This window comes from Aspergillus tanneri (genome assembly GCF_003426965.1).
Source record: "Aspergillus tanneri strain NIH1004 chromosome Unknown AapTan_2_pilon_pilon_pilon, whole genome shotgun sequence".
Taxonomy (NCBI): Eukaryota; Fungi; Ascomycota; class Eurotiomycetes; order Eurotiales; family Aspergillaceae; genus Aspergillus; species Aspergillus tanneri.
Genome location: NW_022984629.1, coordinates 5,571,111 through 5,590,790, shown reverse-complemented (window position 1 = coordinate 5,590,790; position 19,680 = coordinate 5,571,111). Strand labels below are relative to the sequence as shown.

The 19,680-nt window shown below is 50.2% G+C and overlaps 6 protein-coding genes across 6 annotated transcripts; 3 read left to right on the top strand and 3 right to left on the bottom strand.

The window, feature by feature from the left end:
• Window positions 1-174: 174 nt before the first annotated feature.
• ATNIH1004_001755 (Zn(II)2Cys6 transcription factor domain-containing protein) lies at window positions 175-1,232 on the top strand (the record flags this gene model as incomplete). The annotated part of the gene is made up of 2 exons (XM_033566450.1): window positions 175-641; window positions 701-1,232. The coding sequence occupies 2 exons, from the start codon at window positions 175-177 to the stop codon at window positions 1,230-1,232; spliced, it is 999 nt and encodes a 332-aa protein (XP_033432207.1).
• Window positions 1,233-1,844: 612 nt separating this feature from the next.
• Window positions 1,845-2,549, top strand: ATNIH1004_001754 (DJ-1/PfpI family protein; the record flags this gene model as incomplete). Its single annotated transcript, XM_033566449.1, has 1 exon — window positions 1,845-2,549. The coding sequence occupies one exon, from the start codon at window positions 1,845-1,847 to the stop codon at window positions 2,547-2,549; it is 705 nt and encodes a 234-aa protein (XP_033432206.1).
• A 458-nt stretch (window positions 2,550-3,007) lies between these two features.
• Window positions 3,008-5,453, bottom strand: ATNIH1004_001753 (Zn(II)2Cys6 transcription factor; the record flags this gene model as incomplete). Its single annotated transcript, XM_033566448.1, has 5 exons — window positions 3,008-3,806; window positions 3,889-4,077; window positions 4,130-4,743; window positions 4,798-5,248; window positions 5,302-5,453. 5 exons carry the CDS (start codon window positions 5,451-5,453, stop codon window positions 3,008-3,010), a joined length of 2,205 nt encoding a protein of 734 aa, XP_033432205.1.
• A 1,239-nt stretch (window positions 5,454-6,692) lies between these two features.
• HXT1_1 (hexose transporter hxt1) lies at window positions 6,693-10,374 on the top strand (the record flags this gene model as incomplete). Its single annotated transcript, XM_033566447.1, has 7 exons — window positions 6,693-6,913; window positions 7,024-7,448; window positions 7,497-7,621; window positions 7,681-8,080; window positions 8,584-8,921; window positions 8,970-9,226; window positions 9,297-10,374. 7 exons carry the CDS (start codon window positions 6,693-6,695, stop codon window positions 10,372-10,374), a joined length of 2,844 nt encoding a protein of 947 aa, XP_033432204.1.
• A 1,912-nt stretch (window positions 10,375-12,286) lies between these two features.
• On the bottom strand, window positions 12,287-14,151 carry ATNIH1004_001751 (acyl--CoA ligase; the record flags this gene model as incomplete). Its single annotated transcript, XM_033566446.1, has 4 exons — window positions 12,287-12,830; window positions 12,914-13,335; window positions 13,414-13,848; window positions 13,921-14,151. The coding sequence occupies 4 exons, from the start codon at window positions 14,149-14,151 to the stop codon at window positions 12,287-12,289; spliced, it is 1,632 nt and encodes a 543-aa protein (XP_033432203.1).
• Window positions 14,152-14,351: 200 nt separating this feature from the next.
• Window positions 14,352-15,640, bottom strand: ATNIH1004_001750 (MFS transporter; the record flags this gene model as incomplete). Its single annotated transcript, XM_033566445.1, has 2 exons — window positions 14,352-15,155; window positions 15,200-15,640. 2 exons carry the CDS (start codon window positions 15,638-15,640, stop codon window positions 14,352-14,354), a joined length of 1,245 nt encoding a protein of 414 aa, XP_033432202.1.
• Between the last annotated feature and the right edge of the window lie 4,040 nt (window positions 15,641-19,680).

The window sequence follows — 19,680 nt, the reverse complement described above, 5'->3', positions numbered from 1 at the left end:
AAACGACAGAAGAATGGACATCTCTATATATTTGAAGGGTGTGTTGATCTAGTTTATATACTTCATAGGAGGCTGTAAGAGAAAACGCCGAACGGCCGGCAAACGCCGAACGTGCAGTGGTAATCCTTTTCCTTCTGCTCCCATCCTCCCAGATCCAATTTTGTTCCACCTCCGATGGATATATCAGTAAGAAAGTCTCGGTCGGCGTGTAATCGTTGCCACGCGCAGAAACTCCGATGCGTACGACAGCCCGGACAGCTGCATTGTGAGCGATGTCTGAAGCTGGACACGATCTGTCAATTCGCACGCCGGGCACCACGGGGGTCCAAGAAACGGCAATCTGCGCAAACACCAGAGCAGCCTACCGTTAATCCGAATGTATCCATGCTCCCTACAAGGACCGACATTGATTCAGTCCTGGGCCTCTGGCCGGTACAAGATGACTCGTCGGATCCTCTGCGCCTGTCGAACAGCGATGTATTCAACCAGGGAGTCCACTTCGAAACCACGACGGAAGAGTCCCTGCTGTGGTCTCCAGACAGCCTCCCGTTGTCGAACCTCATCCAGGATCAGGAGATAGTAGCCATACGGTCGCCATCTCCCGTGACGAGTATCCACGAGCTAGCAAATCTGAGCATCGCGTTATCAGACCTAGCATCTACCCTTCCCCCCCTATATCAGAGAGAGGCAATAATCCCAGCGATGCCACCCGTCAAAACACATGCAATTCTCGGGAAATGATGCCATTCGTATTCGACGAGCTTTTCCGCCTCACCACGGGGTTTATCGATATCATCACGCAGATTCTCAGCGGTAGACTCGCAGACGAAGCAACAACCCTGATGGTCGGATCCTGCTACTCGCGGCTCTTGAGAATATACACGACCATCTTCTCGCTGGTGCAGCGCTGTATCCGACATTCGCCACCGCCGCCGCGGAATCCTGACTGGGTTATCATCCTGCCCCAGGTGCAGATGGGTTCCGTCCTCACTTCGCCTGCAATACGCGTGGATGCAGAAACAACCGTCTCGTCAGATAAGGCGTCTATGTACATGTCGATGATTGTTGTATTCTCATGGCAGCTGTGGGCGCGGATGACGGATACGGTCAAGGGGCATGCGGCAGAAGTGGTCTCTGGATCGAGCATAGTGCCTACTATATGGACGGAGATGATGAACCGGATGGATTGTCTTTTGCAGACTATCGAGAGCACTAAGAGTTTACTTCCGTGATATCCGTAGGACTGAAGCAGGATTGAATAAGCCAAATCTATCTACTGTGGATGGTACTCTAGGTTTTTTCATTTCCTTAGTCTATAAACTAACTTGTGCGCTCCCACTGTCTATTTCACTGGCAATATAATTATTATGCCTGTGAGCACTCTATTGAAACGGCGGTATCCAGAGAAAGAGTCACGAGGTTCTAGAGTCACATTTGCGTAGGGGAAAACTAGACTTGTCTAGGTCCAGAAGGTTGGGCAGTAAATATTGACAGAAAGCTCTATGGGAGAGATGAGAACCAAGCATAGTAACTGACAGACAACATTGTAATAAGACGGACCAGTACAGCCTGAGCAGATGGGAACCCATGGACGGAAATAGAGACTAAGACTGAGGAGGGGCAGGATTATAAAACAGTTGCCAAGCAAATTAACCTCCGATCGGTGTTGACCCAAATCCCAACTCCGCCGATCTCGTATAAATACCTACTCGTAGACACCACCTGAGACAGAATAATCAGTGAGTCATATCGTACCTTCGCATCGCTCTGTTGACTAGAAAAAGTCAGTCGATCACCGTTGTCGTGTATACATTTTACAAGACAAAGCGCATCAAGTTTGAATCATGGCGGGTATGCTTTCCACCTCCCCTCGATTAGGTATTTTCACTCACAAAATACTAGATCAATCCACTCTTCGCGTGGGCATTGCCTTATTCCCCGGCTTCCAAGCCCTGGACGCATTCGGTCCCCTAGACTGTCTGAACGTCCTCTCTATGACACACTCATTAACTCTGGCCGTGTTATCCTCCACCATGGAGCCCGTCACCTGCAAAACCTCGATGACCAACCCGCACGTGATCGGCCAACAGATCGTTCCTACACACACCTTCGCGACCGCGCCGCCGCTGGACGTGCTCCTTGTACCGGGTGGGATCGGGACGCGCGGCAGCAGCCAGGTCGTACTGGACGTCATCGCGTTCATTGAAAGGGTATACCCCACCCTGAAGTACCTGATCACGGTATGCACGGGCTCTGGACTAGCGGCTCGCGCTGGGGTGCTGGATGGACGAAAGGCTACCTCGAATAAGATGGTTTTTCATGAGATGCAGGCCTTAGGACCCAAGGTTGAATGGATCCCTCGTGCGAGATGGGTGAAGGATGGGAATATCTGGACCGCGTCCGGGGTGACTGCTGGGATTGATGTTATTCTTGCTTGGGTAGAGGAGGTGTACGGTAAGGAGACGACGCAGGCGATCGCTAATGAGATTGAGCATACGAGACATCTGGATGCGAGTCATGATCCGTTTGCTGACCTGTATGGCTTGTAGCGGCTGAGTGGATGTATTAGCTGGGTTTACTCTCCACTCTTAGACTACTGTGTATAGTGGTTGGACTTGTTATCTTATGGGATCCATTAGAATAGCTTAAATAGACCAAAGTAACTAAATTCTGGGCTGGTTTGTTCATACATGTATATCTAGACACGAATGAGATAAAAACGTTATCGAATCCAATCGGACGGATTATTCTATACGATCGTCCAGTATACTCTCACTGGCACAATGTCCTAAAAGACAAATATAAGTATCAACTCCACCACCAGCAAGGAACCTTGGCAACCTCTATAACAACGTTCTATACCAGGGGAGCAGAAACCTATTCCGCAGCGGTGGTTCCTGGAACTAATAGTACTATCATTATCCTGTTAAGTTACCAAGTGATCAAATGGTACATAGAGAGATAAAACAGCTATTACAGATTCACAGAATCAGAGACATAAGTCTCATCAATCAAGAGCGATAGCTTCACCCAATATTGGACTCGAATACTCATCCACGGACGTAATCCAAGGATCAAACGTTTGCGCTGCGTAATCGAGTTGCCATTGCGCATTCACGACGAAATCCGAATCCACAGAACCATCCTCTTCTGCCCCCTTATCTACCAGATGCATCGTAGTCGAACTGGTCGAGTCCATCGATGGAACATCCAGATAGAGATAATCCAGATTAACTGAGTCATGATCCGTCGATCCCGGGAGGGTCAGCAATCGTGCAATCTCTCCATCACCGCTTGACGGCGTCACAGCTTGGATTCGATCTGACACGCGTTCCCCGACGTCAACAGTCCACGGTAATCGAATCCCAATCCCAATCGGCGGAATACAGCGAACCAACTCGGGCAACGCATTATCAGTCGGCAACCGGCCCACGGAGAAACTGTAATCCACCGAGGTGGAAATTAAAAGATATGCGCGCGGACATCGCAAGAAGGCATCGTACCACCCGTTAGCGCGTTGCGATCTCTCACGATGGCGGGCAGCAATCGCCTCGCTCCCTGCTGCTGTCGACGGGGTATCGCGATCCCAGCACCGAAAGAAGTGCTGCGAGGTGAGATACGCTAGATGAAGAAGATGGTTTGTGCCGTTGCTGATGAAATCTGTCACGTCGTATGCGCGTCCCGAATGACGGATGATTTCGCCGAGGGCGTCAAGACGACGTCGTCGAGAGGCCATTTCCACTGAGGAGGGGGACAGTTTAAGATCGATGGCTGTGAGGACTAGAGGCATGGAGACATAAGCTAGTCTGGATAGAGACGATTAGAAGACAATTAATTAGAGAGACGTTAGAGAGGTGGATAGACTGGTCATAATGGTAGGGCACTCACACGCTCAGAGGTAGATTCTGCGCTTGTCCTTCCCGACTGAAATACTCCATGATAGACATGAGATGATCCATGGCGTCGTGAAGAGCAGTACCTGTCTCAACCAGCTGGGAGATGTAGTTTGATCCGGACCAGATGATATGGTTCTCGACCAGGAGGGCTTCGTAGTGCGCGAGGTCGATCCGAGCGGTGCTGGCGGATCAGCATTTATTGTATTGCTAGAGACACACTGCGATATACCTACTGGTAATACATTAGGGTGAAGTTGACGAACAGATTAACAGCCTCTGGCAGGTCCTCTTTCATCCAGGTCGACATATTCGAACACGTCTCCCACTGCTTCAAGGTCGCTTTGATACGACTGACCCTAGCCAGAGACTCTCGGAACTCTTCACAAGATAACCGCGGGGTGGACAGTCCATGCGACGCAAACACGAACGAGACCATCTCCGTCAGCAGGACGGCTAGACGACACTGCTCCTGAAGGGCCTTGAAAAGCAGTCGCTTCGTGCGCGGGTCATACACCTGGGAGTTGTCGATCTCCTCCGTGAAATCCTCCTCTTCCAGCGGTTCGACGTCCATGCTAAAATCAATCGAAGTCACCTGTGGTCGACGACGGAGTCCAAGACAGAGACTCCGATCGCGCAGGATGATCGACCACCAGAGTCTCTTTTTCATTGCCCCCTGTGTATCCTCGGAGGGCGCTGGTTTGCAGCCGAGAACCATCACTGCTTGAATGGCGCGAGCAAGCCAGAGACTCCCTGCCTGGGGTTCGTCCGCTGTAGTGTGAAGTGTGAGGAGAACAGCGCCTTGGGCTTGGATGAAGGGTCTATCTTCTGCTTTTAGATGGAACAACAGCTACAGACATTAGCTTCTTCTCTGTGGTGACATATATGTGTAAAATATACATACCTTAGCTCTCTGATAAAGAGTATTCCGAGCACTCCGTCTATCATCAAACCCACATTTCTGAAGAACCTCTAACGCGACATATGGCGCACTGGCAAAGAGAATGACCTGGAAGAGAAACAACGACAGTCTCCGTGGAGTCTTTTCATCGCGCATGTAAAATATCTCCCAAAACTCTGCTTCATCGGCAATCGGCATAGCCGGATGGATATGCAGGAAATACGCTTTGACAAATTCTTCGATGACGGTTTTATCCGGTAAAGAAAGACACCCCTTTGCAGCCAGATAGGCCATATCATCCTGATCTAATGCTTTCTCACCATGGAACTCAAGAAACGGATACGCGGAGTAGACAACATGACGGGGGTATAAAGTGCGGGATCCGGATGAAGGTAGACTAGGACCTGTTTCTACTTCACTATCGAGATTCTGCGTCACAGCAAACCCGTGGAAACTGTAGATTAAAAATGTGAGAGATTCCTCATGCTAGGGAATGATACGACCTACTTTCGTGGCAATTTCCCTCGCAGTATGCAATCCGGTCGACCATCCTGTCGACACCGCGTACACGGACAGCCACGAAGAGAAGCATCACATCGGACCTTGCGGTGGTGACACCATGAGCACGCCTTGGGCGCTCGTCTGGTGCGTTTCAACATGAGGGGTTGTTCACTTGGGGTATGTAGGTGATGTCGATCCAGAGGGATATGAGGATGGCAAAATACGATGCGTGGATGACAAAACACGATAGTTTTTGGTTAGAGAACTCCGTGTCCATCTCGGTGGATATACGAGTAGATCATTCCAGAGACAGGATCGACACTCCACAGGTAGCGGGATATGCGGGGTTAGGGCTATAACTTGGGACTCGACTGTTGGTTCAGGTAGATCGCTAGGTTTGGCAGTTTCCCCCTAAACATTTGTGAAAATCCTTGCAACTGTTCAGAAATCAGACTAGATCGACAACCCCGCAATCTCGAAGAAGGTTGGATACCGCGGCTCCTCGGCAGTCCTGCCGAGGAGTCAGACGAACCTCGTAGGATGACATGTATTCGGGTTACTATTATGCATATTTCTCAGGATCTGCTATACAAACACACTGTTGACATCCTGTATAGTACAGCTTGGAGGTGCAAATATACTAGGCACAGTGGGTACAATATTAGCCTTGTGGATCTACTGTCATGCCCTGGGAAGTTGAATCTGTAGTCATACGCCGGGGAGCATGTGGGCCACGGCCAAGTGGAACCAACTCATGAAGAAACGGATGTGCAAGGGCAATCCAGCAAGTGACCACATTTTTAGCGCGGTCCATCACCTCCATAGCCTAAATTTCTCATCCAGTCGGTTGTCCAGAATACGTGCCGGTGTTCTGACCACTGGTCGAGCGTGGTACAGAGTGAGACAGCGTGATAGAGATGTCTGCAACCCCGCTGGCTAGGTGAGGCCTTTCTGGACGACCTGCATGTACCGAGGGTCAGAGGTCGATATCAGAGATTTTTTGGACTCAAACGGTGGTATTTGGCCATGCATTGTCAAAATGTAAACCAGTGAATATCTACAGACTTCGGAGTGATTAATGGCTGTTGTACCGCCATACCTGTATTTCTAGCTAGAATACCACAATGATATTCGCCGTGGGTCATGTGTTACAGGAAAATATACCGCGGACCACAAAAAGGGCCCAAGCCACATCTGAATCTGCTTCACGCTTACCAGGCCGATTGGACGAGGAATCGAGGGGTTGACAGTGGGGTTGAAGAAATCTCTTAAATTGGCACAGGTCGACTCAATGAGCATCCCTAGGTTAGCTTACAGAACTCTTGGACCCAGCCGACATACATATAAGTAGACGAATGCTGCGTGACCATTGATGCAGAGCCCGTCAATGATCCAACATGGCCGTTGGCGATGTGCATAGTCTATCCCGTAAATATGTCCTCGGGGTCAATCGAGGCGAGCTGGGCCCAAAGGATAAATCCAAGGGCAAAAACGCCTTCGACCCATCTTTGGTCGTCGATGCCGACGCCCAACACGTTGAGCATGTCGAGGAGATAGAGCAGCCAGGGAGACTGGCTAGGGCCCAACAGAAAGCGAAACGTCATTTCCGACGATTCTGGTGTTGCTATCTGCTAGGGGGGGTTATATTTCTTGCAATTTTCCTCCCTATTCTGTACAGTCTAACTTTCACCGTGGATGGGGGACGTTGAATCTAATACATCTCGACAGGTTTCTCGTGATCATCCCAGCCATTGCACAGAAGCTCGTCAATGACAGCGATTTACCTCTTTACAGTGCGGGAATCCTCGACCCTAAACCGGATCGGTTCACATTTACAATGGACACGGCAATCGATATACCTGCTGGTATCTCAGCCAATATGGACACTATGAACTTACGGCTGTTCGACCGTGAAGTGACGCCCATGGTGCCCTATCTCAGTCTGGATCTACCAAAGAGCAAACTGAAAGGACACACCGAGATATATGCCTCACAGCCCAACACCATAGTCGAGAACGAGCATGGATGGGTCCGGCTACTGAGCAATGCCTTGAACTCCAAGCTCTTTATCATCTCTGTGAAGGGATCCACCACTGCGCATCTGGGGGCCCTCAAAGCCGACGTGAAAGTAGACCATGATATCGAGGTAACCGGTAGGAAGTGATATCCTATTACAAGTAAAGCGTGGCTTATTAAATCAGGACTGGACCAATTTCGAGGATTCACCATTAACTCGGCGCGTCTCGTACTACCAGCCGAGGCTGATGGCACGAATTTTCGCGGGGAGGCCGTGCTTCCAAACCATTCCCCAGTCACACTGGCCCTGGTATGTGATCCCTCTGACCCTTATCGTCCTCGCTAACGAGGATTAATCCACCGCAACAGGGAAACATCACCCTGAACCTGCAGAGTGAGGATCTCATCCTGGGCGAAGCACATATGCCAGATGTGCTGTTAAAACCGGGGAACAACACTGTGGGACTTTACGGACGACTCGATATCCGCACCGTGATCAGGAATATCTGGGATATTCTAGCGGCGCAGCGAGATGCGATTCTAAAGGGGGTGATCGAACTCTCAGTCGTGGGGAATAGGACGACGTATGCGGGCCGGAACATCCCATACTTTGAAAGTGTGCTGAAGAACCTGACGTTGACGACTCGGGTGCCGATTATGAAAGTATTGCTGGATACGCTGGGCGGATTAGCAAAGGGAAATGGATCCGTATGGAAGAATCTAACTGATTTGGGAGGGAACGGAGTGAATTTAACCTCGGTTTTACAAGGTTTGTAATGCTTCTAATAGCTAGGGCATTTAACATCTCAGCAATTCCATCAGTTCCCATTCTATATACATTATAGATAGCCGCAGATATAAACAGATGTAAGCATATCTAGGCCTGTCGATCCCTATCCTAGCTAACTAGTTAAGATACCTAGTATCTAGTTCTCCAAGTTTGGCGGTCAACATAAATTATGCTCCGCGGGATATCACCGATCAAGACGTATCCATGGTTCATATCCGTCCGCTCGTGTAGACCATGACGTTACTGGCAGCTGCGAACCCCGGAATTGCGGGGAAGTCAAGAATCCGAGGATACAATTCGACAAATGGCTCGTGTCGCCGTTTGGTACCGAATTTGCCTGGGCCCGTGTTCGTAGTGGTACGCTGAGCAACGCCACTGTCGATGTCATCACTTTCGGATGACAGCCTCTATATTTAAATCCCACGTCCGACGGATGCTGCACCCGGAACTGGTTCGTCAGTATTAGACCCTGGATATTCTAGGAACCGCTACTACGACAATGGTCCTCTCGAAGCTTAAATGGCCCAACTTCAGGCCTGATCCCTCTCTGCAGAATGAGACCGTACCAGAACAGCAGCTGCCTCTGTCCATCCCCGGAACAGAGACCGAGGGGGTGGTGGACACCCACATCCCCCTGTTGACCTGGCGCTCCTTCATCATGGGCGTTTTCGTCTCCATGGGTGGATTCTTGTTTGGTTATGATACCGGTCAGATCTCTGGATTTCTGGAGATGAAGGATTTCCTACGTCGTTATGGGGAACTCCGCTCCGATGGCACGTATTATTTCTCCAATGCCCGCTCGGGTCTCATCGTAGCCTTGGTATGATCTCATTTTAGTATATCTGGTTTCCAGGCTGACTTCTCTCAGCTGTCCGTCGGCACTCTCATTGGAGCTCTCGTCGCCGCTCCTGTCGCTGACCGGATCGGCCGGAAATGGTCCATCACCGCCTGGTGCATTATGCTCAGCGTCGGCATCACCATCCAGATCTCGTCGCCCTTTGGCAAATGGTACCAAGTGGCCATGGGTCGCTGGGTGGCCGGTCTAGGTGTCGGGGCTCTGTCCTTGCTGGTTCCAATGTATCAAGCTGAATCAGGTCCAAGACATATCCGGGGGTCTCTAGTCAGGTCTGTCCTTGTCCAATATTCCTATCCCTAGGAAAAGAAAGAGAAGGGTAGTTACACTGACACATCCCAGCACCTACCAGCTCTTCATCACGCTGGGCATCTTCGTGGCCAACTGCATCAATTTCGGCACCGAGAGCCGTGCCGACACAGGCTCCTGGCGTATACCCATGGGCGTCACCTACATCTGGGCAATCATCCTGGGTATCGGCATGGCATTCTTTCCCGAGAGTCCGCGCTACGACTACCGACACGGCAAAACAGAGCAGGCAATCACCACGCTGTCCAAGATGTACGGCATCCCGCGGAACCACCGCGCGCTAGTGGTGGAGTTCGAAGAGATCCGACAGAAATACCAAGAGGAAATCGAACGCGGACAAATCACCTGGATGCATCTCTTCCGAGCACCGCGGATGGGCTACCGAGTCGCTGTGGGCGTGGCCCTGCAGGCGCTACAGCAGCTAACCGGCGCCAACTACTTCTTCTACTACGGCACGACGATTTTCCGCGGTGCAGGGATCGAGAATAGTTACGTCACGCAGATGATCCTAGGTGGCGTGAACTTCGGCACCACGTTCCTGGGTCTATATCTCATCGAGAACTACGGACGACGTCGCTCGCTGATTGCCGGCGCACTGTGGATGTTCGTCTGTTTCATGATCTTCGCCTCCGTCGGGCATTTCCTTCTGGATCACGAAAATCCGGAACGAACCGAGACCCCCGGCGTGGTCATGGTCGTCTTCGCTTGTCTCTTCATCCTGGGATTCGCCAGCACGTGGGGACCCATGGTATGGACGATCATCGCAGAGCTGTATCCATCCGAGTATCGCGCGCGGGCGATGTCGCTGGCCACGGCGTCGAATTGGCTCTGGAATTTCCTCCTGGCTTTCTTCACGCCGTTCATCACCAGCGCGATTGATTTTCGACTCGGGTATGTGTTCGCCGGGTGTTTATTTCTGGCTGCCGCGTTAGTCTATACTGTTGTGATTGAAGGCCGCGGACGTACCCTGGAGGAAATCGATACGATGTACGTGATGAAGGTGAAGCCATGGCATAGTTCCAAGTTTGTGTTTCCCGAGTTGGACACCAGTGAGAATCGTGGGTCGGGGGAGAAACAGAGGACGGCACATGTGCCCCAGACGAATGTGTAGTTGTATTCTGTAGTCGATATTTATTCTACTTCTACTTCTATCTAGGTCCAGTATCAGAAGACGAATTGGTTTTGCTCTTACTCTCATCGTTAAATGACGAAATAATATGGCAGAGAGGATTCAGGGAAAGACAGTTAGTTCTACTTCAAGGTAGAGTAAGGCCATTTCAGTGATAGAGGGTATAGATACGGAATAGAAGCCGAAGTCGACGCAGACTATACATTCATTAAGATAGGTAGTCACCAAGTATCCATAGATACTATAAGAGGCAAAATAGACAATATTTATAACAGAGCCTACTAGTTATACCTATATAAGCAGCCTTTTACGTAGAGATACGGTTGCGCAGCTGGCCACAAGAATTCTATAATCAACTTCAAAGCCACTGACCTAGCATATACTAACCATTCCAAGCTATATTTGGCAATAGCTTTAGAAAGGAATGCATGCCTTGGTATGGCAGTCTGCGATTTGATTATCTCATCCACCGCAGCTCTGAGTCGTTCGCAATTTTAGTATCGAGCGAGCCCAATTCGGGTGTACAGCACGCCTCGAGACTTACTTTGTTGGGACTTTGTAGTTTGACTTTACTAGTGTGCTGGATCACCACAGCCCTGTAGATAGTCAATAAGCCAGCTAAAAAGGTCAAAAACAACCACCGCAGACGGAACGCGATTCCCACAGATTCCAAAGATGGGCAGTCATTGTCATTCAAAGAGAAGATGAAAGTGAATCGAGAGGGGATCGGTGCTACGAAGCCACTATTATATTGATTGGCACACGCCCAATGGGAACCCGGTGCCATAAAGCAGAAAGTTGCTTTGTATTTCACTTAGGCTACGTAAAAAAAACGCCTTGGACTGATACTATGCACAGAATCTAATTCTACATATGTCGGATTCTAAGACCACTAGTTAACTTGAGTTAGCGTTTACATAATTAGAGCGCTCAGGAGTACAGTATGTCATCTAGATCGTCTATCGCAAGCCTTAGTCAACTTTCGCGCCAGGCTCGTGGGCAGCCAACCCTATATTGGAATATTTAGTTAATACCTACTCCATACGGCCTATACTCCGTATTCCAGGCACGCGGGTCCTAGTAGATGAATATCTCTCCTGAGTACTAGTAGGCTCTCTCCCACTGGTTTAGTATCGGTATATTGATAGTTCAGCCACACTCTCAGTCGGTCAGCTCGGTTAACTAAGGATACATAAGTTGTTAGCCTGTAAAGAGGTCACACGCACAAGAGGGGCAAAGGGAGGATTCACGTAGTGCTAAGCAATGTACAAAATCCCTGGGTAGCTTTTGTCGCTTAAAGACTTGATCCCAGTGGATTCAATTTTCCGTTTCCAGTACTCTCAGCCTTCCTCACGCAGTCCTCATCCATACAATGTCGAAACAGTATGACAAAATTGGAGCCTAGTACACCTCGGCCATGACTCTCCCACTATCCCTAGTGGAACTAGCCACCGTGAAAAGGTACATTGGGCATATCCAGCAGAAACAGGTATTGGACCTTGCATACGGATCGGGATATTAGGAGGAAAGGCTGCAACCGCCAAACACCACCCTTTCGGAGTTTCTCGACGCATGTCGTGGGCATCTATTCCTCGTCCTGGTTGTCCAAATAAATAAGGAAACTCGGACTAAAAGCGCCGGAAGTCGCGGATAATAAGCCCGTCCGGATAAGATTCGGGAATGGGTGACTTTCACACAGGAGCAGACTGAAATACGGGAGGATCTGATAGATGCTGGCAACGCCACTTTAGTGACTTTACACCTTTACCAGTGTTGAAAGAATTCAGAAAATGCGGAAATGATGCCGAGTTTGGAGCCAGACCTAGGTACGACTAACGAGATGGCGATAATAATCTTTAATAGTGCATGCCATCCGACAATCAAGATGATCGGTCTACAATTTCACTTTCTGACCGATTTCCTTCTGACTCTCCTCCCTCAATACCTTCTTCAAGATCTTACCACTGGCATTCTTTGGAATGGCGTCCACGAACCTCACTCCGCCTGTCAACGCTTTGTACTTTGCCAACCGACTCAAGAGATGCTCCTTAACCTCGTCCTCTGTCAGCGCCTCCCCTCCCGGTCTTCGCACAACATACGCCCGGGGCAGCTCCTCATCGGGGACGATGCCACGTAGGCCAATGACCGCGACATCGACAATGAGCGGATGGCTCAGCAGCACGGCCTCCAGCTCCGGCGGGGCCACCTGGAAGCCGCGCACCTTGATGAGCTCCTTTTTGCGATCGACGATGTACCATTTTCGCGTCTGGCTGTCGCAGTACGCGATATCTCCCGTGTGGAACCATCCGTCGTCGTCGAATGATTCGGCATTCGCCGCTTCATTGTTGAAATATCCCGGGGTCACTGTGGGGCCGCGCACGCACAGTTCTCCGCGGACGTTGTATGCGGAGATGTTCTCTCCTTGTTCATTGACCAATCTATCTCCTCAGTCATTCTATCATTCTATCTAGAAATAAAGAGGTGAAGGGAAGGAGGAGAAAAAAGGAAGGGGGAGGGCTACTTTGCTTCCATATTGGCCCCTAATCGACCCACACTCCCGTCATCCGGCTCCGGGTAGGGGAAGTGCATCGCGATACAGCAGGTCTCCGTCATACCCCAGACCTGGGTGAAGGGTGCGTCTGGGGCCATCAGCTTGCGGAATCGCGCCTGCATATCGCGGTCCAGAGGGGCGGCCCCGCAGCACGCGAAGCGCAGGGATTTGAGGTATCCCCGTTCCGAGGACAGGGGGTTCATGACGATGGCAATGACAATGGGCGGCACGAGGATCGCCTCGGTAGCCTGGTGGGTTTCGACGGCACGCAGGTATCCGAGCAAATCGAAGCGACGCATCATGTAGATGGGTTGGCCGGCTTTAAGCACACTGATGTGCGCCAAGGGGGCGGCGGCGGCGTGGAAGATGGGGAGGGGCATGACGCAACTGACCTGCTTATATTAGTCTCTGTAGATGGTCGGGTACAGTGGATACTCCATGGATGGGAGTGAGCTCAGATAGAAACTCACTCGATACGGCTTCGGATGCACCTCGAAGACCAGCTCATGCTGCGCGATCAGATTCTGATGCGTGATGGTCACGGCCTTGGGCAGACCGGTGGTCCCGCTACTGAAGAGACGGCCGGCAGCGGTGCGGCGACAGGTGTGCGCGTCGTAGAAGCGCACCCAGTCGGCTTCCTCGTGGTCCAGCAGATGCGTCCAGGCCTGCAGGCCTGCGGGAACCGGCTGATCGTGCACGTTGAAGACGCGGAGATGCTCGGGGGACATGTGTAGCTGCTTCATGGCTCCCTGCACGGGGTCCAGCAGTTCCGGCTCCGCGATGACGAACCGCGTCCGCGAGGCCTTATAATGATGCGCCAGCTCCAATGTGGTGTAGGCTGGGTTGGTGCCGGTGAAGATGCCACCGACGCCGATGATGGCCAGCACCAGCATGGAATAATAGATCTGCAGTAGAGTTAATATGCACAGAGGTTAAGAACAAAACACAAATAAGCAAAGGTAGGCAAAGGTAGATACATCATTGAAAGAGTGAATAGCCACGCAGTCCCCTGGAGAGACACCCCAGACTCGCAGCCCGGCAATCAATCGACGGATGACGCGACGCGCCTGGTTGCACGAGATGGAGCGCGAGGGACAATGCACGTCGACATAAAGGGGCTCGTCCTGGTCATACTGAGGATGGTCGAAGATGTAGGAGAGCAAATCGGAGGAGGGCAGGGGATGACGGAGCAACGTTTCGAAGATCATTTCTGAGGATATGAGGACTGGTCTAAGATAGATCGAGATGTATTATTAGAGCACAGGTGAGTTGGAGAAATAAAAACACATTGTACCCCGCTCGGCAACTCGGAGCTCGGTTACCCCTTCAGACCCTTGCATATTCGCATCCCTGTTAATTGCCTGCTTTCGGGTATTTTATGTATGACCACCTATAGCACCTACAAGTTCTACAACCGCACCTGGAACCGTGGATGCGTGCGGATCCTCTCCCCATATCGCCAGAACCACAGTGGACATGCACACATGGCCAGCGCAATAAACGCCAGTAGCGAATTCCCCCACCCCAACCCTAAAGCAGCGTACATGTCTGGTCCGGCCAACGGGAGCACCGCGCCGACCAGCGATCGCAGCGCCGTGCTGGCGGCTGTGACGGACGCTGCGTGTCTCAGATACGAATCCACCAGGTAGGTATTGGATGCCATGAACACCGTCATTAGTCCCATGGCGAACACCCCGGTGCCCAGGATCGGCACTATCCAGTGCGTCTGCGCCTGAGCCGACCAGCCATACCAAAAGAGACCGACGGGGATGGCCCACGAACCCACCAGCATCGGCGGCAGACGCGACTCGGGGGTGAAGCAGCCTCGTGCCGAATGGGCCTCGGCGATGCGATTCGATACGATACCGCAGATCATCAGCCCGATCAGACTTCCGATGCCAAATCCTAGATATGCTAGGCCCGCTACCCCGGGGGAGAACCCGTAGGTGGTCTCGAAGATCGGGGTCAGCGTCGTGAACATCAGGTAGAGATAGCCGTAGGTGATGGCGGCGAATAGCGCCATCAGGAAGACGATGGGCGAGCGGAACAGCAGTTTCATAGGTCGGCCCAGTGTCGAGATGAACAGATCCAGGGTGAGTCCGCTGGACGAGGTTAGTTTGTCGGGTGCTCGACGTCGTGCTCGTCGCGCCAGGATCACCGGCGCATACGATTCGCGATAGCATGCCATGCAGGCGACGGTCATTACTCCGGTCTATCTTATTAGCCTTCTGACATATATATTACAGGCTGACCTACCGCAATGGCAATCACCCAAAACACCCAGCGCCAACCCTCCTCCTGCGCTAGAAACCCCCCAGCAACGGGTCCGATAACCGGTCCCATGATGGGTCCCAATGCCCACACGGCCATGATGCCCGCTCGTTTCTCCTTAGGGATCATATCGGCGACCGTGCCGGAGCCAATAGTCAAAGGACAGACCCCAGCGACGCCGGCCAGCAAGCGGAAGACCATCAGCTGCGGCAGAGTCTGCGCGACGGCACAGGCGATGGTGAAGACCAGGAACAGAACGTTGCAGACGTGGTACAGCGGCAGACGACCGTACAGCTCGGACAACGGGGCGATGAGGAATGGACCAACCATGTAGCCCAGGACGTAGATGGATACGACGAACGAGCCAAGCATTCTATCGGCAGTGTGAAAATCGCGCATCACGTCGGCGACGCCGGGGGCGAACATGGACGAGGCGAGAGGGCTATCTATGTTACCCCTCTCTCTCTCTCTCTCTTGGGCCGTTTTTTGACCTACGTGATAAAAGTATTCACCGCCATCAACAACAGCTGGCGTACTTTCTTACCCGTCGACCACCTCATCGGGTTATCCGTATCGTCTGGACCATCCCAGTCGAGATCCCCATTCTCCCTGGTTTCCTGTGGTGTAGCTGTTTTTTCCAGATCCATCGCATCAGGCATGGTATCATTGTCTCCTGACACGTTAGGCACAGACACAGATACAGAACCCCCGATCAGAGGGAATCGGATTATATATATTGGACCCTTATGCCAGAGAGCGCTAGGGGTCGGTCAATCAACGCGGAGAATGAGGTACTCCACTTCTGGGGTTTATGCGGAGTTATGCTTCATTTATGCGGGGTACGCTTATGCTTATCCATAAGAGATTACCCCCTGGAGGATCTCTTATGCAATTCTCATAACTAGGATAAAATGAAGTGTGCAGCTGTGATTTAATATAATGGAATTCTTTCGTTCCAGAACCGCATCTGTTGCGCAAGATCTTGTAAATCGTAGGAACCAAATCTGAGATAGGATGCAAGAGTCTGCACGCAGATGTTGGATTTTGGAATCTAACGGTTCATGATATGTAGATAAATATAAGCCCTATATCTATAGGGAATGCCAGACTTGGATGGGAAAAGCAAATTGCTACACTCTTCTACAGCTTCTAATTTTATATTTCTCCTCACGTTGCGTAATAAGTAACTGTATTAAGCCTGTCATTGCTTGAAGGACCATGTCCATCGAGCTCGACAGCATGCTTGACGCAGATCATTGAGCTGAGACCGAATGGGACAGTCGGTGGTGGGCTGAACGGCAATAGGCATGCGAACGGAAACGGCACGGTGGAGTGGGAATCTGAGCTGATAACTCTGTTTGCTCCTAGCTTATCTTGTTACTGTAGTTCCGTAACTTTGCATTTGTTTTATTTCCTTTTCTTTGTTTTCTTTTGTTTTCAGATTTGGTAACATGCCTAAATCTCCAAAATTTGACGTTGGGAGTAGGTCACCAGTTTAGCATTCAATCCTGTACGTATTCGCCTTGTTTTTACACTGAAGAGAGCGTTATCTGCAATCTTTTATGGGTAGCAAATGTGCACGATTTGTGTTCCGGAACTGCCCATCATGGATCAATAATTAACATGTAGTTTATAGTTTATAGCACGTAGAAAGATAAATATGTGCTCACATAAGTGGAATTGGCTAAATAGGAAATAGCACCTTCGACAAGGCACTAATCATACTTACTCTACCGATCTGATTTCGTATTTTAAGTTGAGGTGCAAAGGAAAACGGAAAATGAAAACCACAAACACCGCACCGATGGAAAGTTGTATCGTCAGTGTCAGTCATGCCTTCTCGACGTTCTCTACATGCTCTCCGTGCCCTACGCTTGCCTTGAAAAAAGAAAAGACCAGAGGAGATGTGCCTAGAAGAAGAAAAACGGAAATTCTAGTATATAACAAGAAGTGTGGCTATCATTCTACTTTCTTATGTCCAGCTGTCTCGTTCAAAGCTTCTTTCGCAGCTGTGCACACTTTTCATTACACTAGTAGCGCCAGTCAAAATACTTCCCATAATAATGGTAGCACCAGCAAAACTCATCAGACCAGTGCACTTTTCGTTCTCATGGGTCATGATCGCACCCTCGAAAGGAAGACCGGTCAAGGCGCCTAGAGCGATGGCCAGGCAAAATCCTCCCGGCTGGGCACCAATTTCGTCAACCTTGTCGCCAGCAAGAGACACGACACAGGGAGGGCCCAAGCTGACGAAGCCACCGCTGACAAAGCCCTAAAGCTGCTGCTCTGTAATAGGAGTTGGATGGCGTCCTTACGGCAAGTCTTTGGACTGGAAAGGACCTTCCCAGCACTGTTAATTTTTGAAGCCGGGAGGTAATAAGAATAGATCCATGGTCTGCTTTGGGAGATAATTCACAAATATCTTATCCACTGCGGCTGTGGTCTTGGAACGGAGAATACCGGTCGTTATTATCAAAGATAATTAACCAGCTGGGAATACCCGGTATAGCTAGCCACTGTAGTACCTGACTGGCTCTTTCTTCTGCTTCTTCTTCGGTGGTCGCTTTAAGATCCACAGAATTTCCTCGTGTCTGGGGGAGACAAGAACTAAAAGATTGATCCTTGCCACTGAGTCAGAAGATTGCGGTGAAGTCAGTTCTATGATTTCGTGCAAACTGGATTGCCAACTCTCTTTCCTATCCCACCAAAGCCATGGAGGATGGCAACCTTTCGCGATTGCGAACTTGGTGGCTGTAGGTAACCCCAAAGACGATCCAGGTAAACTTGTCATCCAATAAGCTCCTCATTTACAGGTACGGATGTAAGGTCTAGAGGGATATTAAATCCATGGGCTTCAAGGACAGTTAGTATATTGCTCTAAACTGTCAATCACGGGTTCAAACAGTTTATTTGCCGCCGATTTTTAGGTGGCTGGCAATGAAACTACTGATAGAAATTCCTTTGGCATATATTACTGCAGTAAGTGCTACATATCCCTGCCAGTCTTTGTTTTTGTGCAAACCAGAGTAATCACAAATTCCACGGATTACAAGACAGGGGTAACTCATAACCCCTGCTGCTTCCATCTCAAAACTAAAAGCATTAAGTCTTTGTGCTATCTGATCTCATGTATGAGCATCCCTCACAACTTGGTTTCCGGATGCGACGATCCCGCAATGAATCGGTGGCTTACATGAAGTTCGTGGCGTACGAGCGATTTGCTAATCAACATCACCTAATATGCATGAAATCTCTAAGTACGAATGGCTATAGGCTGCAGGGAAAAGGCAGTCTTGCGGGGTCTCGAGAATGTGGCCTTTATATGTGGATTACACTCCAGTATCATGGATGTTCTTGAAATATGATCCAGTTTTCTCCTTACCGAGGTCGACTCCAGTAGCAACACTGCAGTCAATAGAACGCGTGTGAGCTGATTTAGCATTCCATTATAGTGGAAATGCCCCCTACTGACTGCTTTTCCAAAGTCATATTGTATAATGCAGCCAGACGTGCCGGTAGGTTTGCAGACAACCATGTCGCCCAGTCGAATATCAGCCGTCTTGCTTGGCACTCCACCTCCAATGCCAATAATAACCCCATATCAAATATTTGGAGGGTCTGACTGTAGATGAGAAACAACCGTGCTGCTGATGTCGTGCCGTATATCCCAGATGGTAGACAGGTTAGGACAATATTGTGGCCCTCTATTTATCCCAGGATGTAGGCGTTGTTGGGGGTAGAAACAGATGGAAGCTTGGAGTTTCATCGAGCATAGCCGTGGCAGCGGCCAGCTCTATCGACAAAGCACAGATACATGCCAGAGTATAATCCGAGGGAGGAAAAGCTCTTCTGTCTGCCATCTATTCGAGACACGGTCGACCTTATCTGCGGTTTAAATCTCATACTGAATCAGGAGAGTGGGAGAGGCGCAAGTGCAAGGCTGAGACATAAAGCACACTGCTGCTTTTGGGCGCTACAAATAAGCCAATAAGGTGCAGAAATGGGAGCCTGCGTTCGGCTACAGGAGCTGTAAGAAATGCATTAATATTACCGGTATATACATGGGTGTAATATTCGCGAAGTGCTCGAGGATAATGGTGACAGATTTTTGGACTCCGCCTCCCTTTAGAGTTATGCAAGTGTCAATGTGCTTGAGGTACATATGCCGCATTCTTTGTCCAAAACCTGCGTGAGCTGATCTTAAGACAGGCCAAGCCTCTGGTAGAGATGTCTTTTGCAGATTGGTACAAAGTAGTAAAACCCATAAATCCAAGGGACTTGGAGCTCACATACCAGCCTTGAGAAGTGAAAATGCAAGATCAATTACTTTGTTCTTTTCTGTTCTTTGTCTGGGATTTTAGGTCAGTATGGGCAGGCCAAATTATGCAGTAGCGAATGCTTTCCTCGATGCGTTCGTTCAGTACCAGCACAAATTGAAACTCTCTTGCTCTGTCATGGACAAACGT